General features: G+C 41.4%; 3 protein-coding genes across 5 annotated transcripts; 2 read left to right on the top strand and 1 right to left on the bottom strand.

Moving 5' to 3' along the window:
• Nucleotides 1-181: 181 nt before the first annotated feature.
• slc35a5 (solute carrier family 35 member A5) lies at nt 182-7,444 on the bottom strand. Of its 2 annotated transcripts, none has more exons than XM_049727044.1 (10): nt 7,297-7,444; nt 5,143-5,281; nt 4,967-5,065; nt 4,752-4,885; nt 4,546-4,613; nt 3,979-4,170; nt 3,649-3,849; nt 3,444-3,571; nt 1,734-2,002; nt 182-1,404 (listed from the first exon to the last, which is right to left on the bottom strand). In XM_049727044.1, exons 2-10 carry the CDS (start codon nt 5,267-5,269, stop codon nt 1,336-1,338), a joined length of 1,287 nt encoding a protein of 428 aa, XP_049583001.1. In that variant the 5' UTR covers nt 5,270-5,281; nt 7,297-7,444; the 3' UTR covers nt 182-1,335. The 2 variants fall into 2 exon arrangements, with proteins under 2 accessions (XP_049583001.1, XP_049583000.1); XM_049727043.1 differs by lacking the exon at nt 7,297-7,444 and adding an exon at nt 6,219-6,336.
• On the top strand, nt 7,320-18,014 carry f5 (coagulation factor V). 2 transcript variants are annotated; one of them, XM_049727041.1, is made up of 25 exons: nt 7,320-7,495; nt 8,257-8,339; nt 8,794-8,916; nt 9,661-9,873; nt 9,939-10,097; nt 10,729-10,950; nt 11,017-11,182; nt 11,444-11,621; nt 11,692-11,788; nt 11,870-12,075; nt 12,300-12,447; nt 12,511-12,723; nt 12,797-14,285; nt 14,351-14,519; nt 14,596-14,832; nt 15,287-15,500; nt 15,610-15,789; nt 15,858-15,974; nt 16,064-16,135; nt 16,216-16,301; nt 16,376-16,531; nt 16,635-16,779; nt 16,854-17,005; nt 17,080-17,262; nt 17,340-18,014. In XM_049727041.1, the coding sequence occupies exons 1-25, from the start codon at nt 7,320-7,322 to the stop codon at nt 17,484-17,486; spliced, it is 5,331 nt and encodes a 1,776-aa protein (XP_049582998.1). In that variant the 3' UTR covers nt 17,487-18,014. The 2 variants fall into 2 exon arrangements, with proteins under 2 accessions (XP_049582998.1, XP_049582997.1); XM_049727040.1 differs by having other exon boundaries at nt 16,064-16,138.
• A 976-nt stretch (nt 18,015-18,990) lies between these two features.
• rgcc (regulator of cell cycle) lies at nt 18,991-22,286 on the top strand. The gene is made up of 5 exons (XM_049727045.2): nt 18,991-19,157; nt 19,233-19,409; nt 20,585-20,701; nt 20,935-20,997; nt 21,693-22,286. Exons 1-5 carry the CDS (start codon nt 19,130-19,132, stop codon nt 21,698-21,700), a joined length of 393 nt encoding a protein of 130 aa, XP_049583002.1. The 5' UTR covers nt 18,991-19,129; the 3' UTR covers nt 21,701-22,286.
• Nucleotides 22,287-22,989: the final 703 nt, after the last annotated feature.

Here is a 22,989-nt window from a genome sequence, read left to right as displayed (position 1 = left end):
AAATGTGTGAATGGGAATCTAGGTGTACCCTATTTTTGTCCTAACACCTTATGAGGAAAAATAGTATAAAAAACGGCTGGATAAATTACAAATAAGTTTCTTTAAAATTCAACAAAGTAAAATAATCTTTTCGCACCAGACTAGAAATACAACTACAGTAAACCGAGTAAAAAAAATGTAATCATAATAATACACAATTTAATACATGATCAAGAATTATCAGCAAAACTAACATGGTATGTTAGTTCATGATTATGAACATATATCATAATATCAATACAACAGTAAATACTACATTAAAAATAATAACAGGCATCATGGTGAGTAGTGGTTAGGCTGGCTACATTGTAGGCATAATGGATGGATGAAAGAACATTACAATATTTTAATATAATTATTAAAAAAAATAAAAAAGTAAAATGGGGAATTAATTGTCAACCCACCGTCAACTGTAAATTATTCAAATTGGCACCACCACAAAAAATAAACAATGAATATACATTTGAATACTATATACACTACAATTTATTCATTTAATCACTATAAATTATTCACAGTACCAAAAGTACCATGTATTAAATTTCCCTTTGAACAATGAAAAATAAAATAAAAAATAGGTACAGGTAGTACTGAAAAGAGAAACACGTTAAAATCTGGTTCTTATTCTGGATATTGATTGTGCAGTTGTGCCTATTGCTGTAGCCAGTGAGAATATAGTTTGCATTTCAATTACAGTAGTAGGCTTGACATTGTGCCGGAAAGTTGTGCTTGAGCAACACGATTTAAAAAAAGAGTTTCCACATGCATTTGAATGAAGTTTGGGGAAACAAACCCCAACAGATTATTTGATCCGTTTTTTCATGGATTTGTGTTCCTCTTTATCCCGCCACATTTCAAAACCAATGAATGATTTTTAGTTTATTGCAGAGCACAAATGGCACTTTATAAATATTCCAAATGTGACCCACACAAAAAAGTACCATACAGACATTGTGCTTTTAAAGACTCCAATTTATGAGCCAAACAATTCTTCAAGCTCCACATATATTGTGCATCCTCACATCCTGATAAATTGTCTTGCTATCCAAATCTTCATCCAGCAGCAAAAAATACCCACGTGATTTCCAAAGGAAAAAAAGAATACAGTAGCAGTACACAAAAAGAAAGCGCGTGTTGAGGTTTGACCACAGGAAAAACAAACGTCTCTCGTGTGTTCCAGACACAGCGTCACAGTCGTCACTCCAGGGTCCAAAAAACCCAAAACCTTTTGCAGACAGCATGTGTGTGGACAATGTGCGTCCTCCGCGAACACTGCAAACAGTGTTTTTCTATGCACTACAAAGACGACTCTTCAGAGTCGCTCTCTGTGTTGGCCTTGGTCAGCAGCTCTAGCTCCTCACCATCCTGAAACACAACAGTGAAGGTGAGTCACAACGAAATAACTACCTAAAAGGGTAGATCGAAAATTGGGGGCAAAATAATAATTGAAACTGACTAACACGTTAAGAAAATATATATTAAAAATAACTCAACTATTAAAATTTGTATCAATGACAAGAAGATCCACTACATTTAAGTAGAAATACAGATTTCATAATAAAATGCATAACCAGAAAAAAATGTGTGTTGTTCCTCCATTAAAGGCAAAAGAAGGCTATGGAGACAAAATGGCCAATCCCTGCACTTAACCTTCCTGCAGGGAACTTGGCATGTGCATGCGTGTGTGCCCTTACCCCTCTGGACCTCTTTAACACCTCCCCGTTGATGACCCGCAGCTTTTCCTGCTGCAGGCTGTACTCAAGGTCCCGTGGTCGGCTGGCGTTGTAGATAAAGATGGCCAGCAGCACCACGGGAGCCTGCAGGAAAAAGTCCAGAGAGGGCCGGAAGTCGAAGAGGAAGAACGAGAGGGCGGTCACCAGGACGGTGGTGAGCTGGCTCGTCAGCACGTGGAACATGTTGTCCCGGAATTTCAAAATGAAGGCCACGGAGAGGCCCAGGGTCGCTGGTGGACAGGAAGTGTCAAGTTGAAGATTTTAGTTTGAAGGCCATGAGCTGTCCTCTGTCCCATTGAGCCTTGTTACATTATGTTAGATTTTTTTTTTCATCTGGTACTAACTTAATATATCAGACGAGGATTTCAGGTCTATCAAACGACGGCGGTGCCTTGGAAATACAAGCTTTTTTTTTTCTAGCCGTCGTTTGGACCAATTTTTGCTTAGACTTTCGAGCAAGAAATTCGCAAAGATCGCAAATGGGCAGATATGCAACATTTCTTCAAAAATGAGGCTTCCAGCTGTTTTTGAAAGCTATCCGAGTTGAAATTTGTTGTCAAACTAAGCATAAAGCAAAGAGAATTATTGTGAAATTAAAACAACCACATTGCTTTTCGGAAAGTTTGTTCAACCGATGCGAAACGCCATAGACAGGCTAACGGTGCCCAGTTAACTGCCCATAATGAACGATTTCAAACCAATACCAACAGTTTTCATTGTCAATTTTCAATGATAAAACAGACATGTTTTTTTTTACCCCCCCAGTATCTTGCCACAACTTCTGTTTTCAACGCCTGCTATCCACACTTACAATAACACCATCTGACAATGTGGGTAGGCTACGGGAGTGTTGCATTCATGGTATTTCTGAAATTTTGAAACTTTGTGAACCGAGATACCCTCAGCATCTCTTGAATGCGGTTCCGTTCAGGCAAGCTAGACCAAAAGCTGGGCCTCTTGGGGTTTATGCATGTGACCCATGGGCCGCTAATTGAATAGCTCTGCTCTAAGCAATAAATAATTGAAAACAAACAGTGCATCAGCACATGTAGAGAAAATATAATATATATGTTATTTATCTTCAGCAAAAAAAAAACAACACTGACCTAATCGATTACTGTACAAGTTGCGAATACAAGAAGCAGCCACAATAAATTAATGATGATGCACATTACTGTTTGAAAAAAAAAACCCCACAGTATTACTATTTCCCTTATTAGAAACACATTACAAAAATGTATGTGGGGGTTTAATATTCCATATCTGAGCTTTAATGAGACACTTGAGCTGATACAGAGGCTGTTGTGAGTTTGGAGTGGCTGCGCCACAGGTTATTATCACCCCGGAGAAACAAGTTGTGGCGTTAAATCGCATTGGCATATTTATGAAATAACTGAGAATATTAATTTATCACTTTGGGAATAAATGATGTAGCACAAGAGCTACCAGTGCCCCTGGTTAGTTTAATTAGGTAGTCTATATCAATTTTCTATTTATAAAGATCCTAACACTATGTAGTTCTTTAAATCAGTGGAAGTTGTTTGTGTGTTTCTTTTAGTTGCTCAAGTATCAAAACTTTACACAATAATAAATTACTCAATCGTTAGATCTCTTAAGATTGTGTGGGTGTGGCTAATATTATGGTTTGTATGTCATATGCATGTTACTGACCAGTGATGACCACCAGGGCGAGAGAGTACATGTTGTGTCCATAAAAGAGGCCACAGTGGACAGTGAGGCCCCGAGACTCTTGTCCAGTAACCAGGGTCAGACCGTTAAACACCAGGCCGAAGGCATACCTGCCGCAATATAAAGCACAAACAATCAAGACAAAATCTCATTTCTTTTTGTCCCGTTGTCCAGACGACAGGCTCACAGTTTACTGTTCTGAATGAAGATGCTCTCAGTGAGCTGGTCCCCTTCCTTTAGGATCTTCTCATTGTAAATGTTGGCCATGGCTGAGATGAAGCACTGCAGCAGGAGCAGGATGTGGCCCACGCCCAGCGAGCGAAGCTTTCCCACCAAGTTGTCCCGCCAGGCCTGCCCGGGGAGCATCGACACCCACGAGGCATTGGCGCTGGGGGATCATACACAGAGTAAAGGACTTTTATTTTGAATCTTAACAAGATCAGTGATTCTCTGGGTAGCAGAATTAGAGGCCCAGGGGAGTGGAACTTGCACTATTTCTATGATGCAACTACGCCACCTGCTGTTCTTCATCTGTTCCATCAGCTGCGTGTACAGCAAGCAGGAGTTGGAAGGCGTGGACAGTGGCCTCAAGCGGATCCCCGCCACGGACCCGCCTGACTTCTGGCTTCCGCCCGACCCCGTCGTCAGAGAGACGATGCACAGGAAGAGTATGACCAATGCCGCCCACTGCACCCACGACAGGCGTCTCCTGGTGGCAGAGAGAAATATTGGAGAATATTCCAGTGTTTATATTAAAATAAATCATTTATATGTAATTAATTTTATACTTTGTTCTTGCACTACATATTCTTTGTGTGAATTGTTGTTGCAGTTTTTTTTTTAACAAAAAGTAACTAACCAAATGATTGATCAAAAATCTTTATTTCTTTATTATTAAAAAGTTTATTTCTGTTACTTTTACTGTTAACTGTTAACTGAGTTACTGTTAACTCAGGCCACTGAATGAATGTTGAATGTTTTACCTTTTGAGATTAAAAATAAAACATGGGTAAAGCCATGCTAAAATGACAATATGATATTGAAAAAAAAAGGAGGGCCTTATGTTACGGGAAGAGTAACTTACTTGAGGACAAGTCTGAAGAGAACAGCCGTGGTGAGAATAACAAAGTTGGAATACAAGACTGCCATGGCCTGAGGACGACAACAACATCAATCAGGATATAATTTCGAAAAGCGACGTACAGTGAAGCTTTTCAAATGGCCACTTTTTGGGATTGCACGTTTGTGTTGTCGCTAGTGGCAACCGATCCACACAAGGGAGGAATTTACAGGCTGCAGGTAGGTCATCACGTAGAAAATGATGAGGTTGTCGAGAAAGTAGAGGAACGCGGGGACGGCCCATTTCAAATAGCTGATGAGTGAAGAAGCAGAAGAGCAGCGCAGATCTCGACAGGAGCGTCCCTCTGAGACCAGAGTCAAGATTGAAAATGTTTATTAGCTTTAAGGGGGGGAAATAACCTCAAGTACAAACGCAAATACTTTACCTCGAATGAACACCCTGATGGACATCATGAGGCAGAAGAGCAGCTTGAGTGCCTCAGCCAGCATATTGACAGACGCGGGGAGGAAGTCATATGTGTTGTCTGCTCATAAATCACAAACAATAATTAAGACAGCCTTCCCGATGATTCAAGAAGATGTAATTGAACGTTCTCATCACCTGCATTAGCAGCAAATTTAAGCAGCAGGATGCGACTTGTGCCGAGTGTGATAAAACTTAAGCCCAGGGCCAGGGTGTAGGCCGATGAGCGTGTGCACAGGCGTGGGCAGGAACGGCAACACGCCATGCCGGTGTAAACCTGCGGGACAATAAAATTATACACATAAAATCACATTTTATTTTAACATTAGTGATGTGGTAGTGTCTTCATAACTGTAAAAGTTTGGTATTGCCATAACATTGCCACAACATAACACTGCGCTTCCCCAGCTTCAAAATTTTCAAGGAACATCACAAACAATTTTTTTTTTTTTTTTTTTTAGTGGACCTGGTGTTTTGACTTTTGTATGAACCTGCTATATGTAACGTCTACCGGCTATTGGGAGAGTGTTTAATAGTTGCTCACTGATACAGCATGAAACTTGAAGAGTAAAAATGAACAATATATATATATTCAAAATAAATCACATTGTTTTTAAATTGTAGTTCAAGTTTTTTTAACTGGCAGCAGAGTCTTTCTTGAATGCCTTGACAACCTTGAGATCTCATTAAACTCTGCAGACTCATGCATGACACCTTGTGTCAGATGGAGCAAAGCAACCCCACATTATCAGGCCTGGACTTTGTTAGTTTTTCTTTTCTTTGCATGCTCCATTTTTGCATTTCTGAAAATAGAGCTGTAGTGCCTTATTTAAAAAGCTGCCGATCTATCCCATCAACCAGAAGCCAGACAAAAGATTGATAGTAGTTCACATACATTTTAAACGGTGGTGCAGCAAAAACATTGATGGCTGTGAATGAAAAAATAAATACATGATTGTTTTCTTCTTGTGATTTAAAAGTTACCAAACTCATTACTATTAATTCGATGCAAGGTAAGTAGCCTGCAAAATATAGAAACCTCGTTGTTGTTAAAAAGTGTAAAAATATGGCAATTCTGCAGGAGAAAGATAAACAAGTCGCTAAAGCTGCTTGGCGTTCAAGCGCCGGAATGAAATGCTTTCAATGCATAGATTACGAAAAAGATGGAATGGGATGACTAAGTGAACAAAAACAATATTTTAAGCTAAACAAACCTGTTTCGCTGTAATTTAGGAAAGTGTAGGCACCATATCTCAGGTAGTCAGATCGGCTCGGAGAGCTTGCAACACTACATGACGTTACGCTACGGCAAGCCCATATAGACAAACAGCACGACAACCCATTAAATTAAAAGTCACACACACAAGTTTTTCTTTTTACTCGTCATACATATGGTAATGCACAAAAACAAATATATAATAGCAACTGCAATATTGAACTGTAATGTATAATATTGTGCCTCAATAAATAAATCAGAATGTGTTCTTGTTTCCTCATGCAGATTAGAATCTAACTGTACTGTATTAATCAGATAATCATTATTTAAATCCAAAAGATGATACTCAGGTTAGATCTCTTATCAGTGGAAACATTTGTATTTTGGGAAAACCACAAATATTTGCAATTAAACAAAATTGCACATGGATGAATTTTTGGAATATGTTGGCGTTGGTGAAAATCGGTATGTTGGAGTTGGTGAGAATCGGTCGACGAATGTAGAAGTTGTAGAATGCCCAAAAATTGTGAGGAATAAAATATAAGAATAATAATCCATCTGTCGGTCCAATCCATCCATCCATCCATCCATCCATCCATCCATCCATCCATCCATCCATCCATCCATCCATCCATCCATCCATCCATCCATCCATCCATCCATCCATCCATCCATCCATCCATCCATCCATCCATCCATCCATCCATCCATCCATCCTTCACACAATAATGCTGCTGCCAAAAGAGTGTGCCAAAAGAATCATTTGAAATGTACAGGACAGTATATAAGGCTAGTTTTCCTTATTCATTCAAATGTCTTTTTTCTTCTTTAACTACAATAAATAAATGTAGGTATATCGTCGAGGGTTACATGTAAAAACATTGTATGTGTCACTGGAGTGCACACAAGGCTTCAATTAGAGGAGAGAATAAATATACATAGTTCATTGCCCTGCTGTGTGTATGCATCAAGGAGAGATAAAGATCCTGGTGGACTCTTGTGTCACACACTCTCACTCACACACACACTCATGCACACTGCACCGCTTGAATAGTTTTAGAACAGAGCCGACTCACTATTAGGAGGATCACACTCAGATATGAGGCTTTGTATTTGGACTGGAGATCCAGGTCTCTTTCCCGTCCTCCTGCTGGGTCTACTGGCCTCCTGCTCTGTCCACGTGGGAGCCAACCAGCAGGACCAAATCAGGAGAAGGCACTACTACATAGCTGCTGTGGAGATAGACTGGAATTACAATGGCAATGACACGTTCAGGTAGGTGTGCTAATAACTGTTCCTAATTCACTATGACATTGTTAATTATTGCAATGCGGCATCCAAATTGGAAGACACACGTGTTCCGTAAATGTTGGTTGGCAATTTTTCGCATCAAAAAATAATACTCTCCAATTGTTTCTGTTATAATTACTTTACTCAGTATTTACTTTAAATACTAATTGTCATAAATCTAACAGAAAGTTAACCGCTGTAAAAAATATATAATAATAATCAAATAAAACTACTCACCATTAGCCAGACATGATTCACCTAGTGCCGTTTTGCAAGAACCTATTTTGAAAGCTCCTGTTCTATGGTTGTCATCACACCTCACTTTGACGTTACTGTTACCCTCCTGAGGTAACATCACAACAAAAAGCCAAATAAAAACGAAACACACTTGTTAAAAGACTTTACCAGGTTCAGCACTTGAACTTATGTGAGCTTTCATCTTTAATTTAAAAAAGATATTTTAAAAATGCAAGCAGAGAGCAAAAACACACCAATACATTTTGACAAATTGACAAATGAAATATAAAAAAAATTGGGGGTCTTGTGAAATTAATTAAATTGATGAACTCATCCTCAACTTTTGTGTAGTCTGGTATAGAATCTTGTAAGTGATTAAAACAATACAGTCTGTCCTGCTTATATATCATCGCTGTCGCTGGCATATCTTTTATTGATACAACACGTGGGGACAGCATGGCTTTTCCCCACTGAGATTGTTTTTTGCTTTGTTTTGTACTATTCTTCAGATTCAGTCCCACATACAAGAAAGTGGTTTTCCGGGAGTTTGAGAAAGACTTCACAAAGCCAAAGGTTCATGATCCCTCATTAGGTAACACATATGAAAATGTATGTGTGTCATGTCGTTTTGGATAAAAATTATTATGTGGGAGGTAAATATGTGCTGCAAACAGTAAAAAAAAACGTAATATTTACTGAGCAACTACTCAAATTCCAACATTTTACAACTTCATTGTTATTATTATTATTATTATTATTAGGTCGTTGCTCTATACATAAAGCTGAGTTGAGTAGACCAAAGGGTTGTAGCATTGACATTTGAACATGATTGAAAGTATTAGTATATTAACGATATATTATAATAAATAAGTTAGATTGTTGCATCCTATATTTTCAAGAATATTTTCAAGTATTTGTGTGGCCGTTCAGGGCCCTGATAGGAAACAATGCTGTCAACTGAGTCAGCAATTATTCTGCAGGAAAACCATGAATGGGTTGGGATGAATTTTTATGTATATTTTATGTATATCTTTCCATGCCCGAAGGTTTGCTCGGACCCACGCTGAGGGCCGAGCAGAACGAAATCCTGGTGGTTACTTTCCGAAACCTGGCGTCACAACCGCACAGCCTCCACCCACACGGCGTTGCTTACGGGAAGAACTCCGAGGGTGAGTTCCTGTTGAACCAGATTGTGGTGGACCACTATGACATGCGCAATGTGCATGCTTGGGTTTGTGTGTGTGCTGATCATGATGCAAGTCGTCGTTCCAAAAAGCACACAAAGTTGAACAGCACAACAAACAAAGTTGTTTGTCTTGTTTTAAAATATTAACCCGCGTAGGCAGATGTTTAGACGAGGCAGTACTGAAGTCCAACATGAGGAGCCTTAGCTAACTACCACTAGGGAGGAAATTAATGAGACATGAAGCCAGACAGAAAATTTGTCTAAAATGTTGCCGCGAGGAGGGAGCTAAAACAAGCAAACGGCATCTTGGGAAGATATAATTCAATATCACTTGAGTTCTTCTGATACTGTTATTGTAACGTTGTATCAAACATGCACTGATTTGACCTTAGCTACCTATTTAATATACTCAAAACATAAATAACAAACCAAATAAATAAATAAATAAATAAATAAATAAATAAATAAATAAATAAATAAATGAGGGACTGAGTAAGTAAATAAAATTATTATTATTATTATTATTATTATTATTATTATTATTATTATTATTACTATTATTATTATTATATGTGGGTTATTTGACCAGAAAAATCCACTAATTAGAATTAACATTAAATATCTTGTCTTTGTAATGTATTTAATTAAATATAGAGTTGAAAATGAATACTGAACACTCCCCTCAATACTCTTTGAAACTGATTGGTGTCATGTGATGTTGTTGCAGGAGCGCAGTACTTTGACAACACATCTCAGAAAGAAAAGGAGGATGATGTGGTGAAACCGGGCAGCGAGCATGTATACTACTGGGAGGTGACACCCGACGTTTCGCCCAAGCCCGATGACCCAACCTGCCTCACCTATTCATACATCTCCCACATCAATTTGGTGGAGGACTTCCACTCCGGCCTCATTGGTGCATTGCTCATCTGCAAGAATGGTGAGATTGTGGGAACATTTGATTTTTGGAGTGCAAATACCTTATGGATGACTTTGTCGTTGCAGGTAGCTTGGATGAGTCAGAGATGCAGGCTGGCGTCAAACAAGAGCTGGTCCTACTCTTTGGGGTCTTTGATGAGCGAGAAAGCATCTATAAGCCAAAGGACCACTCTGTAGACCATGTCCACTACACCATTAATGGCTATACCAAGGGAGCACTCCCTGGTAAGACATACTAGTTCTAATCTCATGAGAAATAAGATCAGAAAGAAGATCACACCAATAACTGTCAAGAGGAATTTCCTTGGTGGAGGTAATCATAACTGGGAAGAATGGGAGGATTATGATATTCAAACCTGACAAGTGCAGATGATCTAGTGAGGAAGTAACATTCAACACAATCCAAATTATTTGGGGACAAAACAGGATTTGTTGGTTGTTTGAATTTCATTAACTTGGACAGTCCGGGCTTCAGAGAGCTTTTTTATTAGCTGTGTGTATTAAAAAAAACATGAAAATAGTTACAGCTGTTTCATACTGAATCAAATGTCAGTTATACATTAATCTTTAAAAAAATACATAGAATTTGGATTAGTGTAAAATCCATTCATACATTTAGTTTATGAACCTCATTCCAATTTATTTTTTATTTTATTATTTGAATATGAAACAGGCCAATTGAAAACCAGATCGATGTGCTCCTGGCAGTACTTTGGACACCACTGCTTTAAATGCTTACTCAGCAAGAGTCCCTGATTTGTTTTGAGGCACATTTCTTGAATTCTCGAATTAGACTCAAAATCATTTTGGCTTTGTAGATACATTTCAGTGTAAATCAGCATCAAACTGTTTGCAGGTTTGAGCGTTTGCGCGTATTCCTCTGTGAGCCTTTACCTGCTGGCCATGAGCTTCCAGCCAGAGCTGTTCTCGGTGCACATCACCGGGCAGGTGCTGCAGCACATGCGCCACAAGGTGTCGTCCCTGGGCCTCATCAGCGCTTCCTCTACCACCGCCAGCATGGTGCCTGTGCACATAGGCCGTTGGATGTTATCCTCGCATGTGCTCAAGCACATTGAAGGTTAACATACACATTAGCAGTAATATTTTTTAGCTGACGTTGGCTTGACAAATAAACGCATTGCAGAGGGCATGCACGCCTTCTTGGATGTGAGAACGTGTGAGGGCATCCAAGCACCACGGCGGAGGATGACCCTTGAGCAAAGACGCGAAAGCAGGGAGTGGATATACTACATCGCCGCCGAAGAGGTCATCTGGGACTACGCGCCAAATATGCCCGAACATATTGACGAGTAAGACATCAGCATTCATAAATCATTATACGTGCTTGACCGATTCAGTAAACGGTAAATTCAGTAAAACACAATTGAAAATCCGCAAGATATTATTGAGCATCAAATAATATTTTGGTAAACTTTCTATTGTGTTTTACATATTTATGAATATGGCAAATGTTAAAAAACAAAACGCTGTATTATGCTGTATTGGAAGTTCCACTGTTAATATGAAGAAACCTTTACTTCTAAATATGTCTCCTCATTTTTTTTATGTAGGAGCTACAAGTCCCAGTACCTGCAGCAGTCCTCAACCCGCATTGGCAGGAAGTACAAGAAAGTCGTGTACACGCTGTACAATGAGTCCTTCACAGAACGAATCGAGAATAAGCAGAGAAAAAGTGAGCTTGGCATCTTGGGTCCAGTAATAAGAGCGCAAGTCAGAGATGTCATCAAGGTAAACCCACATTCCAGCAGGAAGTTAATATCAATTCAATTTACGGTTCACCAAAATTCCCCTTGAACAGATTGTATTCAAGAACATGGCTTCCAGGCCGTACAGTATCTATCCACATGGGTTGACAATCGCAAAGTCAGAGGAAGGCATGAACTACCCGGAAGGAGGTACCGTGTTTTCCCGCAAAGTCAAACATTTCTGAAAGAACTGTCATACAAAATTAAGTGCTACATGTCCATGTTTACCAGGCAACAAGACGCATGCAGTCCAGCCTGGCGAAACACATACGTACATTTGGAAGGTGGCCGAGGAGGACGGACCTTTGAACGAAGATTCCAGGTGTCTGACACGGATGTACCACAGTGCCGTGAACACGCCACGTGACATAGCCTCAGGTCTGATTGGACCTCTCCTCATCTGCAAGAGCCAGTCGCTTAATGTCAGGAACGTGCAGGTAAAATTCCAAGTCCAGGCCAAGTTTTTCACTGTTCATCAAAAATTGTCACAGAACAATAAAATGTGTTCTTTGCATTAACCTGAGGAGCAAAGAACAAACCCAGATCAGAAAGTACCATTCCAAACCATCCTTCCAAACCCAACAGGACTGTACTTCTTGATTCACTCCAATTGCAAGACTTTGCAAATTGAAACTGCTGACGATTGATTGGTGTCTAACAGGTGAAATCAGACAAGGAGCAACAGGCTGCGTTTGCTGTGTTTGATGAGAACAAAAGCTGGTACCTGGATGACAACATTCGGCATTTCTGTGGTCGATCCCGAGTCAACAAGGAAGACCCCAACTTTTACAATTCCAACGTCATGCACAGTACGTCAAGCTGTGAACTTACAAGATATTACCGTTAGTTGATTGACATTCACGTTCCAACAGCTATCAATGGGTATGTGTACGAGAGTGGGCCACTCTTGGGCTTCTGCAACGGTGAAGTGGCAACGTGGCATGTGTCCAGCATTGGCGCACAAGACTATATTCAGACAGCGACCGTCTACGGCCACTCATTTGAACTACACAGACGCATGGAAGACATCCTCAGCCTCTACCCCATGACTGGCGAGACCATTACAATGCCGATGATAAACATTGGTCGGTTATCAATAACTATAAATTCATACAGACATTTAGACTGAATCTGTTCCCTATCTTTTTTTTCTACCAGGTGTTTGGCTTCTGGTGTCGCTGAATTCCCACGAGACAACCAAAGGAATGCGCTTAAAGTTCCAGGATGTTGAGTGCTTCCGCGACCGCCACTATGAGTACAGTGACTATGACGAGCCAGGAAAGATAGAATTTGATGTGTGGAACCCCGCGACTAGGAATGAACTCAAAAAAAAGCAAGAAGAGAAAGTGAAGAAGTCAAAAGAGCCTGCCCCAGGCGCAACGGCGATTGATGACTATACAGAGATGCTTGCCAGTGAGTTAGGTCTCAGGTCATTGAAGAATCAAGCTTCAGTGGATAGTGTGGAGAAGATTGACTTGTCATTCCTTGACTACGATGCGGTTGATGTGCCGGATGGAAAATTAACAATCCGGACAAAAAATACAATATACGGTAGCATGACACAAGACAAAGGCCCAAAGAGCAGTGCTTCTGGGTCAGCTTCAAGTCTTGATAATCAAAGCACTTCCAGGACGGATAAAGCCAGACTTTCTAATGCAACAGCGTCATTTAAGTTTGGGAACATATCAAACAAAGCGACCAATCAGACAACATTTGCAAGGTCAGCATTAGAAGCTGAAGAATTGAATCAAACCTTAACCAGTGACAATCTGACCGCTATCTGCCTGGAGGAAAAATCCAAAGGAGAACTCTATTCTGGCCCGAGCAACATTACAACCTTGGGTAACCAGAACAGGACTGGAGTTGATACTATCCACAGAGCTAATGAAACTAATGCCCTTGAGTCAAACTGTACATCTCTCTTGAATAAAAGTAAGACCTCAAGTGTCCCACAGCCCATTAATGCTACAAGATCAGATGATTTCAATGGTTCAGCAAGCAGTGAGGAAGTGTTTATATACCTCAAACAAAACCACACGGAAGTGATTAAAACCACCTCAGTGAAGACAGATAGTCACAACTGGACTTATGACGGAACTCACAAAAAGGTATCAATGGATATTCCAGACTATTTGGTAAAATACATCAAAGAAACACCCAAAAAGAAACCCAAGTTAAAGAGGGTCAATGTCCACCAACGGCCACAGAAGGGCCAAGGTATGAAAACGAGAAAAAGAAAAGTATACAAGCCCGACGTCACAAGCGGTTTACCCCTCTCTCCTCGTGGATTCAACCCTGCCATCACCCCAAGGGGGTCACGTCCCGCTTCAACACAAGTCATCTTGGATGCGGAGGAGCTCATTAACTTGCCCGTGGTAATCGGTGTGCCCCGGCCAGATTTCAGCGACTATGAGTTTTATGTTCCAGGAGATGGGCCTGACCCTTTATCTTCCAACAAGCAGGATTTGAACGCAGACGAATATGAGTATGTAAACTACAAAGACCCCTACAGCGGTCATCAAGACATTAAGAACTTCAACTTGGAGGAGACCGCTAAATATTACTTAAAACACTCAGGGCCGAATGTCAAGATGTACTTCATTGCTGCAGAGGAGGTTGAGTGGGACTATGCTGGCATTGGACAGAGGTAGGCTCAGAGCTTGTAGCAAACCTTTGATGAAAGTGTCAAATGATCTAAATCTATTCCAACAGAAGGCAGGAAAAAACCCTCCAAAACAGCCGAAACACAAAGTTCAAGAAAGTAGTATTCCGAGGTTACACAGATGGATTGTTCAGAACTCCTGAAATCCGAGGTGAAAAGGAAGAGCATCTTGGTATCCTGGGGCCCGTCATCAAGGCTGAGTATGGACAAAGCATCATGGTAAGATAGGCTGTTGTTGTGATGTTGTGTCCTTTCAAGCTGTTTATTGTCTAATATACGACAATTCTATCGGTAGGTGGTATTCAAAAACAAAGCCAGTCGTCCGTTCTCCTTACACCCGAAAGGGGTTGCCTATACAAAGTGGACAGAAGGTCTGTCCTATGAAGATGGCTCCACGCCCGAGTACAGATATGATAATGAAGTTCCACCCAATGGTAAAAACACATACATTTGGAAGGTCCCCAGAAAGCATGCCCATAATCCCGATGAGCCACACTGTCAAACTTGGACCTATCATTCCGGCGTCAATCCCGTGAGTACTTCAGTGTGGATGGATGGATGGATGGATGGATGGATGGATGGATGGATGGATGGATGGATGGATGGATGGATGGATGGATGGATGGATGGATGGATGGATGGATGGATGGATGGGTTGGTGGGATTGGGTGGGTAGGTGGGATTGGGTGGGTAGGTGGTTAGGTAGGTAGGTAGGTAGGTAGGTAGGTAGGTAGGTAGGTAGGTAGATAGATAGATAGATAGATAGATAGATAGATAGATAGATAGATAGCTAGATAGATAGATAGATAGATAGATAGATAGATAGATAGATAGATAGATAGATAGATAGATAGATAGATAGATAGATAGATAGATAGATAGATAGATAGATAGATAGATAGATACTTTATTGATCCCGGGGGGGAAAATGGATGGATGAATGGACGACGAGCATGAGGATGTTTTTAACTTGTATTTCTTTTTAGGAAAAGGACATACATTCTGGCTTGATTGGACCTTTGCTGGTGTGTCCAGAGGGCACTTTAAATAATGTGACAAACACGAGGGAGTTTGCGTTGCTCTTCATGACTTTTGATGAGTCGCAGAGCTGGTACTATGAGGAGAACCTTGAAATGATGCTGCGTAAAAGACGAAGAAGAGTTATGGACCCTATCATCACAGAGAGCTTCAAGTTCCATTGTAATCAAAAATCCCGCGATACGATCATCGGGTCTAACAAGTCAATACTCAGATTGATGTAAATTCAATGGGAATATTGATGAAATGCCTATGTATGATGTTTCTACAGCCATCAATGGTATCATATATAGCCTTAAAGGCCTGAGGATGTATACCAACCAGCTCATCCGGTGGCACCTGATCAACATGGGCTCTCCCAAAGACTTCCAGAGCATCTACTTCCACGGACAGACATTCCTCCATACGACGACTACCAGCAACAGACACGCAGTTTATCCGCTGCTTCCTGGTAAACAAACATCTTTCTAGCGGAACTTAATGGCTTCATACAAGTTGAATGCTAACTGCTATGTTCAGGAAGTTTTGCTACCCTGGAGATGAATGCATCCAAGCCTGGCCTTTGGCAGCTGGAGACAGAAATTGGCTTCAACCAGCAGAGAGGGATGCAGACACTCTTCTTAGTCCTCGATAATGGTATGAACTACTCAATAAAACCAACCTGCCTCTAGTACATTGAATGCTATTACTAGATTGTGATGTGGTTCTTGCATGTGTTCTCTAAGACTGCTTCCACCCCTTGGGCTTGGAATCAGGCAGTGTGAAAGATGAGCAGATCACAGCCAACAACACTCGAGGTAGTTCTAGCACAACCGATCGACAGCAGTCAGAAGTACAAAGTAAGACAGGATCTCACATACTATCTCCAACTTGAAAGGATACTGGGCGCCACATCTTGCCAGATTGAACCATAAAGGCAAATACAACGCATGGAGCACGGACCAGAGCAACGATTTTATTCAGGTATACCCAAAGGGATACGATCCACGCAACTGTAGATACCATCTGATACTTGCCTATCCTTTTCTGGAGTATAGGTGGACTTTCAGCGTCCCGTGGTGATCAGCCAGGTGGCCACACAAGGAGCCAAGCAGCTCTTCAAATCCCAATTTGTCACCAATTACTCCATATCCTACAGCAATGACCGCAGGGGATGGATCCTCTACAAGGGAGATAGCAAATACCCAATAAAGGTCGGAAGGATTTGAAACGTTACACTAACCGATACTTCGACATGATGTCATGCTCACAGTGCATCAAAGAGAGAAAGTGTCTCAACATTTTGATATCACTTAGGTGTTTACGGGGAACCACGAGGCCTATGTGACAAAAACCAACACCTTTTCCCCACCGGTGATCGCACGGTTCATTCGGCTCCACCCTCTGCGTTGGTTTAACATGGCCACAGTGCGCATGGAGTATTACGGCTGTGAGCTCGATGGTAAGATTTTGAAGCATGCCTGGAGTTTAGATACTTCAGAATGAGGTCTTTATGGTTTACTGCCGTTTGGTCAGGCTGCTCAGTGCCTCTAGGGATGGAGAACGGACTGATCGAGGATCGTCGCATCACAGCAAGCTCTGTGAACTCCAACTGGTACTTTGGAGACTGGAGTCCTTTTTTTGCTCGCCTGAACAAACAAGGAGCTGTCAATGCATGGCAAGCAAAGGTAAGGGACATCTAAAATTCCCGTCATCTCAAGGACCTCAAATAGTGATACCTATTCTGTTTTTGTTCATGCAGAACAGAGACATGAAGCAGTGGCTTCAGGTGGAGCTGCCGGAGGTTATGAAGATAACAGGGATTGTCACTCAAGGAGCCAAGTCTCTGGGGAAAGAGATGTATGTCACCTCGTACACTCTAAGGTACAGTGACAATGGAATCCACTGGCACGACTACACCGAGGATGACGACGGACCAGCTAAGGTACTTCAGTGGTGGTGGATGAACACTCTCCACTGGATTCTAACCCATCTCTTCAACACTGTTTTGTCCAAATCCAGATCTTCTTTGGGAACACAAACAACAATGAACACGTCAAGAATTTCATCTACCCTCCCATATTTTCTCGCTTCATCCGAATCATCCCCAGAACGTGGACAGGTTCTATCACACTGCGGGTAGAGCTGTTGGGCTGCGACTTTGAGTGACATCACCGATATCACGCAGGACATCCATCCATCCGTCCGTCCGTCCGTCCGTCCGTCCGTCCGTCCGTCCGTCCGTCCGTCCGTCCGTCCGTCCGTCCATCCATCCATCCATCCATCCATCCATCCATCCATCCATCCATCCATCCATCCATCCATCCATCCAATTTACAGTATTTACACTGTCTGACACATTTACACATCTGACAGCTGGGTTGCCAGATTACTTCTGTAAAAATACAGTAATCATCTTTATAACACAGTAAAACATTTTAGGTGGTAAATTGAGCAATCGTTTTCTGGTGAACTTACCCAAACATAATGCTAATTAAAAGCCTTATTATTTTAGTAAGATTTACTTGCACTTGTCACTTATTGAACATTATATGAAATCACAAGTGGTAAGATACCTACTGAGCCACCACATATGTCACCAATGGAGTCTTGATGTGCTTAATTCTATGGTTAATCACCACATGTACTAGTAGTTGCCTCGTCAACCTATTAAACAGTTGTTATTTGACATTTAAATGTTAATTTGACACTTTGATGTTTTGGCTGTATCATATTACCCTTACGATTATGGTTTTACTGTGTGTACTGTACTATGATTATTTGTTAATTGTGCAGACGGATATTATTCTTTTAACATTCTTAACGTGAATAACCTTGTAACCTAACCTACGAGCCCTAACTGAAATCTGTGGTACTATTAAGAACCACTAGATGGAGATGATTTCACATGACCAGGCCTGCATTGTGCAGCCAATATTCGAATAGCTGAACCTCTGTTCACTGGACAACCTGCTGTATGAACTGAGCCACAACCACGCAGCAGGGCCAGCATGTTGCTGGGGCCCTTCCAGGACTTGGTGATCGCTGTGACCAGCTGGTTTAAAAATAAGTCTACATTTGTTATTTCAATGCATTTTAATAGGCGTTAATTATACACAGATTCTACCTATCCACAATTGGATCCGGTCCCTATTCCTCATGAATAGCAGGGATGCTATTGTTCAATTTGTTAAATGAGGATATTGAGGGGAAATTAATATTTGTATAGAATAAATAGTTAGTGCTATTTCTGTGTATTTTCTGTCTCAATAAAGAACAGAAACATTGAGCAAAAAGCTTGACATACTTTATTTGCTTTAGTAAACCACATACTAAAATGAAGGGACTGGTCGGATCCGGCCCACAATTTGATTCTTGTCCTTAAAGGGTCAAAACTGTGTTTCATTATTAACAGTGGAGGTTTTTGGGAGGCTGTAGTTACTCATTCTAATATGTAATGGGTATAGTCAACCCAATACTTTGAAGCCTGTTGGCTTGAAACCCTGCACAGTGACAAGTTGACGAGTATAAATAAATATGGCGACGCACAACTTGTTTACTAACACTTTTTTTATGAGGAAGACGTCAGTGAAGTGTAACTTCAGCCGGGTGACACACACAAACACACGCGCGCACGCTCGCACGTACTGACCCCGCCCATGCCCTGCTGCGCTCTTCAAAAACAGGAGCGCGCACTTCGGTACGACGAGTATAAGAACTTCAGGAAAGAGGAGCGCCACAGACTTGAGTTGAAGTTAAGAGGACGCACGTAAAAACCCCTGACACACGCACTGGATATTCAAAGGAGAACCATGAAGTCTCCAAAACTGACGCGCAAAGGTAAATTGGTACAATGCCAAACGATGCTTTTCCATTTTGCGCACGCATACTCTAATATTTCCCTGTTACGCGCAGCCAAACTGGTGGTGGACGTGGACGACCTGGACGATGTGCTGTGCGAGTTTGACGCCGTGATCGAGGACTTCACGTCCCCGATGGAGAAGCGTCACTTTCGCTACGACGAGCACCTGCGCATCGCCAAGAGGCGGAGTAGCGCCAGCGTCAGCGACAGCGGCATCAGCGACACCGAGAGTGAGTTGAAAACTAAAGTGTTGGACTTTCACTCCATAGATTCATGTGTGGAAAAAATAATAGCTTTAAACTCTTTAACTAATACATAACACACATTTTGATAATTTGGCATACATAATAGTTTAATCCAGCTCATCTCTGAACCTAATGATCAGTCTTCAAAATGTTTGGATTGATGGATTATTTGTTAGTTCATATAAATTCTGGTACAGTGAAGAAGTTTAGCTCACACCTTTGACGTTACGGGGTTTGAATGCAAGCTTCGGCCTTCCCATGTTGCAAATTCTGTGATTGTGTGGGATTTGAACAGTTGTTTATCTGTAAGCGCCCTGTGATTGGCTGGCCACCAGTTCATGGTGTACCCTGCCTAAATTCAGCTGGAATGGGCTCCAGCTATCATGCAATGAGGATAAACATGAACCAGAAAGGGAAATGGATCTAATTGTTGACAAGCGTTACACACTATAGTAAGCATCACTGCCAGGGAGAGAATCTTGGCATGTGTGTTGGGGGGTGAGTCGGAAGCGCTTAGGAATGTGTACTAGAATATCAAAATAAAATGGAGGCGTACACAAATTTCTGACAGCACTATATCTTCGCTGTGCCATTCTCGATTTTTAGTGAACTGATTCGTTGCCAGATGTCAGTTAACTAAAATTAAATATTTCGCAGTCTTTGGACTTAAATGTCCATGTTTGTATGTTGTGTCACATTCACATACTCCCATAAGGTAAACATTTATCTCAGAAGTTAAGGCGAGTAAATAAGAAAGCACTGGTGGATGATAGTGTGGGTGGCTTCAAGTTCTGCCCGAAGTCCTTTTACGTGGTTTTGTGGCGACGTGAGCCGCAGGCATCAAAGTGTCAACTTTAAGGGTTTGGAAAGGAACACAAGATACCACACATGGGTATTTAAAAACGATATGCTGGATAGAATTTTACGAAAAATATTTTTAGTGTGCCGAAAACAGTTCAGTTTTATTTGAAGCACATTCCCACGTTTGAAGCAGTACTGTTTGGGATCCCAACACAGACCAAAAATTGTATGTTTAACGTGTGTGTGTATGTGTGTGTGAAAGTGACTCCTGCTTGTTCAACTCACACACAGTTGATTGACAGGCCTACGTTTGTTTCATCTAACAGGACCATGTGTATTTTTGTGTGTTTCCTACCTAGGCGCCGACTCGCTCAACAGAAATAGCTTCAGCTTGAGTGACGAGAGGCTTCACTCGCCCACCGCCATGTCTCCGGCGAGCGTCACCTCACCCTCGCCGTCACTGATGTCACCAAAAGGTGAGTGCATGCTCTTCATGCTGCATTCAAGTCTGCTGGGAAGTTGGAAGTTCAAGGTTTAAAGGCTGATTTTATTGCCAACGCTGCAATATAATAATAGCATGTTGACAGCGGATACCACTTGGAGCTAGCTCACATGGTCTGACCAGATATTTTCCACTTTCCATTTTTCTGGACTGTACGATTTTTAAAACAATATCTAATGCAAACTATTGGATGTGTTTTCTTCGCAGCCAAACTGGGTGACACCAAAGAACTGGAGGACTTCATCGCCGACCTGGACAAGACATTAGAGAGTAAGCACCAACGCCATCCAGCTGTCACATGCACCACTTTATTATCACGCTTGACCATTAGCAATGCTAATTAGCAGTGGCGTCACACATCCCCTGGTGCCCATCAAGCGTTAGAATCTATTTCAGTTCTGAAAGCTAAACTCAGATCTAGTTTGTGTTTTCAGAACCATTGTGAGATAGCAGAATGGTGATCTGGTCAAAATGGTGCACACAATTAATAAACAATAACCCACTTTGGGAGATTCTGTGTAAAAGACACGAGAGCCAACTTTTTGTTACGGCTCTGATGCGTTAATTTTACAGGATCTCTGTGTGAAAAAAGGTTTTGAGGATCACCCTTGCATAAAGTGTGACGCTCCTTTCGACTGCAGGTTCGTGAGTGTCACGACTTGCATTAGTGCATTAGGAATGTACGTCCGACAACTTAAGGAGGAGGCAAGAATGAGTTGTCTGTTTGCTTTTCTCAATGTTGCTCTTTCACAGCTCGTGCTGAACTTTAGTTGGCTGGGGTGCTAAGGGAAGGCAGGCAGGAAGGCAGGCAGGCAGGCGGCCAGGCCCCTGTTAGTCAGCGTGGATGGCATGTTTACTGGGGCCAAGGGTGTTTACGAGGCCTTCGCCAGTAAAACGCTACGTTTAAAAAAAGCTGCTGGACCCAAGGAGTCTAATCAGGTCTGTCTTTTCTTGTCCACTCTCAGGCATGTAACGTGGGTAACTGGCAGCCAACTTGGATCATAGCCATGAAAGAGAGACAGAGAAGGCGTCTGCATCCCCCTCAAGTGATCTCCCCCACCACCAAGCTGCACCTGCCCCCCAGGATACAGTTGCTCAGTGGCTCCAGGTTGTCTTGCGGTCTAGAAGACGTTCGTCTATTCCACGACACCTGGCGAGTGGCACCGATAGGACTCATCCGAATTAGCGTCACAGTTGGAACACTTGCCGGTCATGTGATTATGAACATTTTTAAATTGGAGGGGGACTGGATATTTTATACACACTGGAATATTATTACCATAACTATAATTATTACTGTATCGTTGTTTCAGTTCACTCAAACTACAACGGAACAGGGCTTTTTTGTAAAAGGAATATATTTGTAATTTTCTAAAGCTTCATATTGTAAATGTATTGCTAATTTTTGTGAAATATATTTTTGTACAGCATGTAAATAATTAATATTAAATGGTATGATTATATTGGTGAAAAGAAAGTTTAAAAAACTGGAAAGCAATATTATGTATTTAATACAGCTAATACCTGCCAGAGATTATATTAAAGTATGATTCTTTAAATATTGTTTCCTCTCTTTATTTCTAATAATTTGTACTATACAAATTACACATATATAAATTAATATAGTAAAATGTATACTAGCAGTACAGAGAACAACACATCTTTTAACTTCCCTAGCAACCCAGAATGCTTAGCTACGGAGATTTAGCTAATCAAAATACTAGAAAGAGGTCTCAATAATTGCAAACCACAATAAGAATGAAATAACGTCTCAAACGAAATAGGCCATTATGGTCATTGCAAAAACCAGATTTTTTAGCACAGTCCACACCTCATTTGTGAGTGCAGGTGTACCTAATAAAATGGCTTGTGACTTGCCCCTTTCTCTTTCCGTCCCACCTTTCATTACATCACTTTAATGACCCAAAGTAACACAATGCATGTAACACCACAGTGACAGGTGGGATGCTTACACACACATGCGCACACACACACGCATACACAAATAGCCATACAGGAATCAACCCCTCAACAACACAAGCAATTATGTAACTCGGGTGGCAACAGGATCTATTTGCAGAGACAGGGGGGGACACGACAGTGAGAGCAGGTGCGGCTGAAATAATCTCACGTCCGATGTAACCACCCCACATTTGGGGTTCAAAGGGCAGGCAAAGTGGGGCACCACTGGCTTCTATATTGGCTGCAGAGCTGGAGCAGACACACTTAGGACCGATAAGTGTGTATTCTATTTCATCTATG

This window comes from Syngnathus scovelli, chromosome 8 (assembly GCF_024217435.2).
Source record: "Syngnathus scovelli strain Florida chromosome 8, RoL_Ssco_1.2, whole genome shotgun sequence".
Lineage (NCBI taxonomy): Eukaryota > Metazoa > Chordata > Actinopteri > Syngnathiformes > Syngnathidae > Syngnathus > Syngnathus scovelli.
Note: the sequence above shows the minus strand (reverse complement) of the source record. Positions and strands in the feature narration are given on the sequence as shown.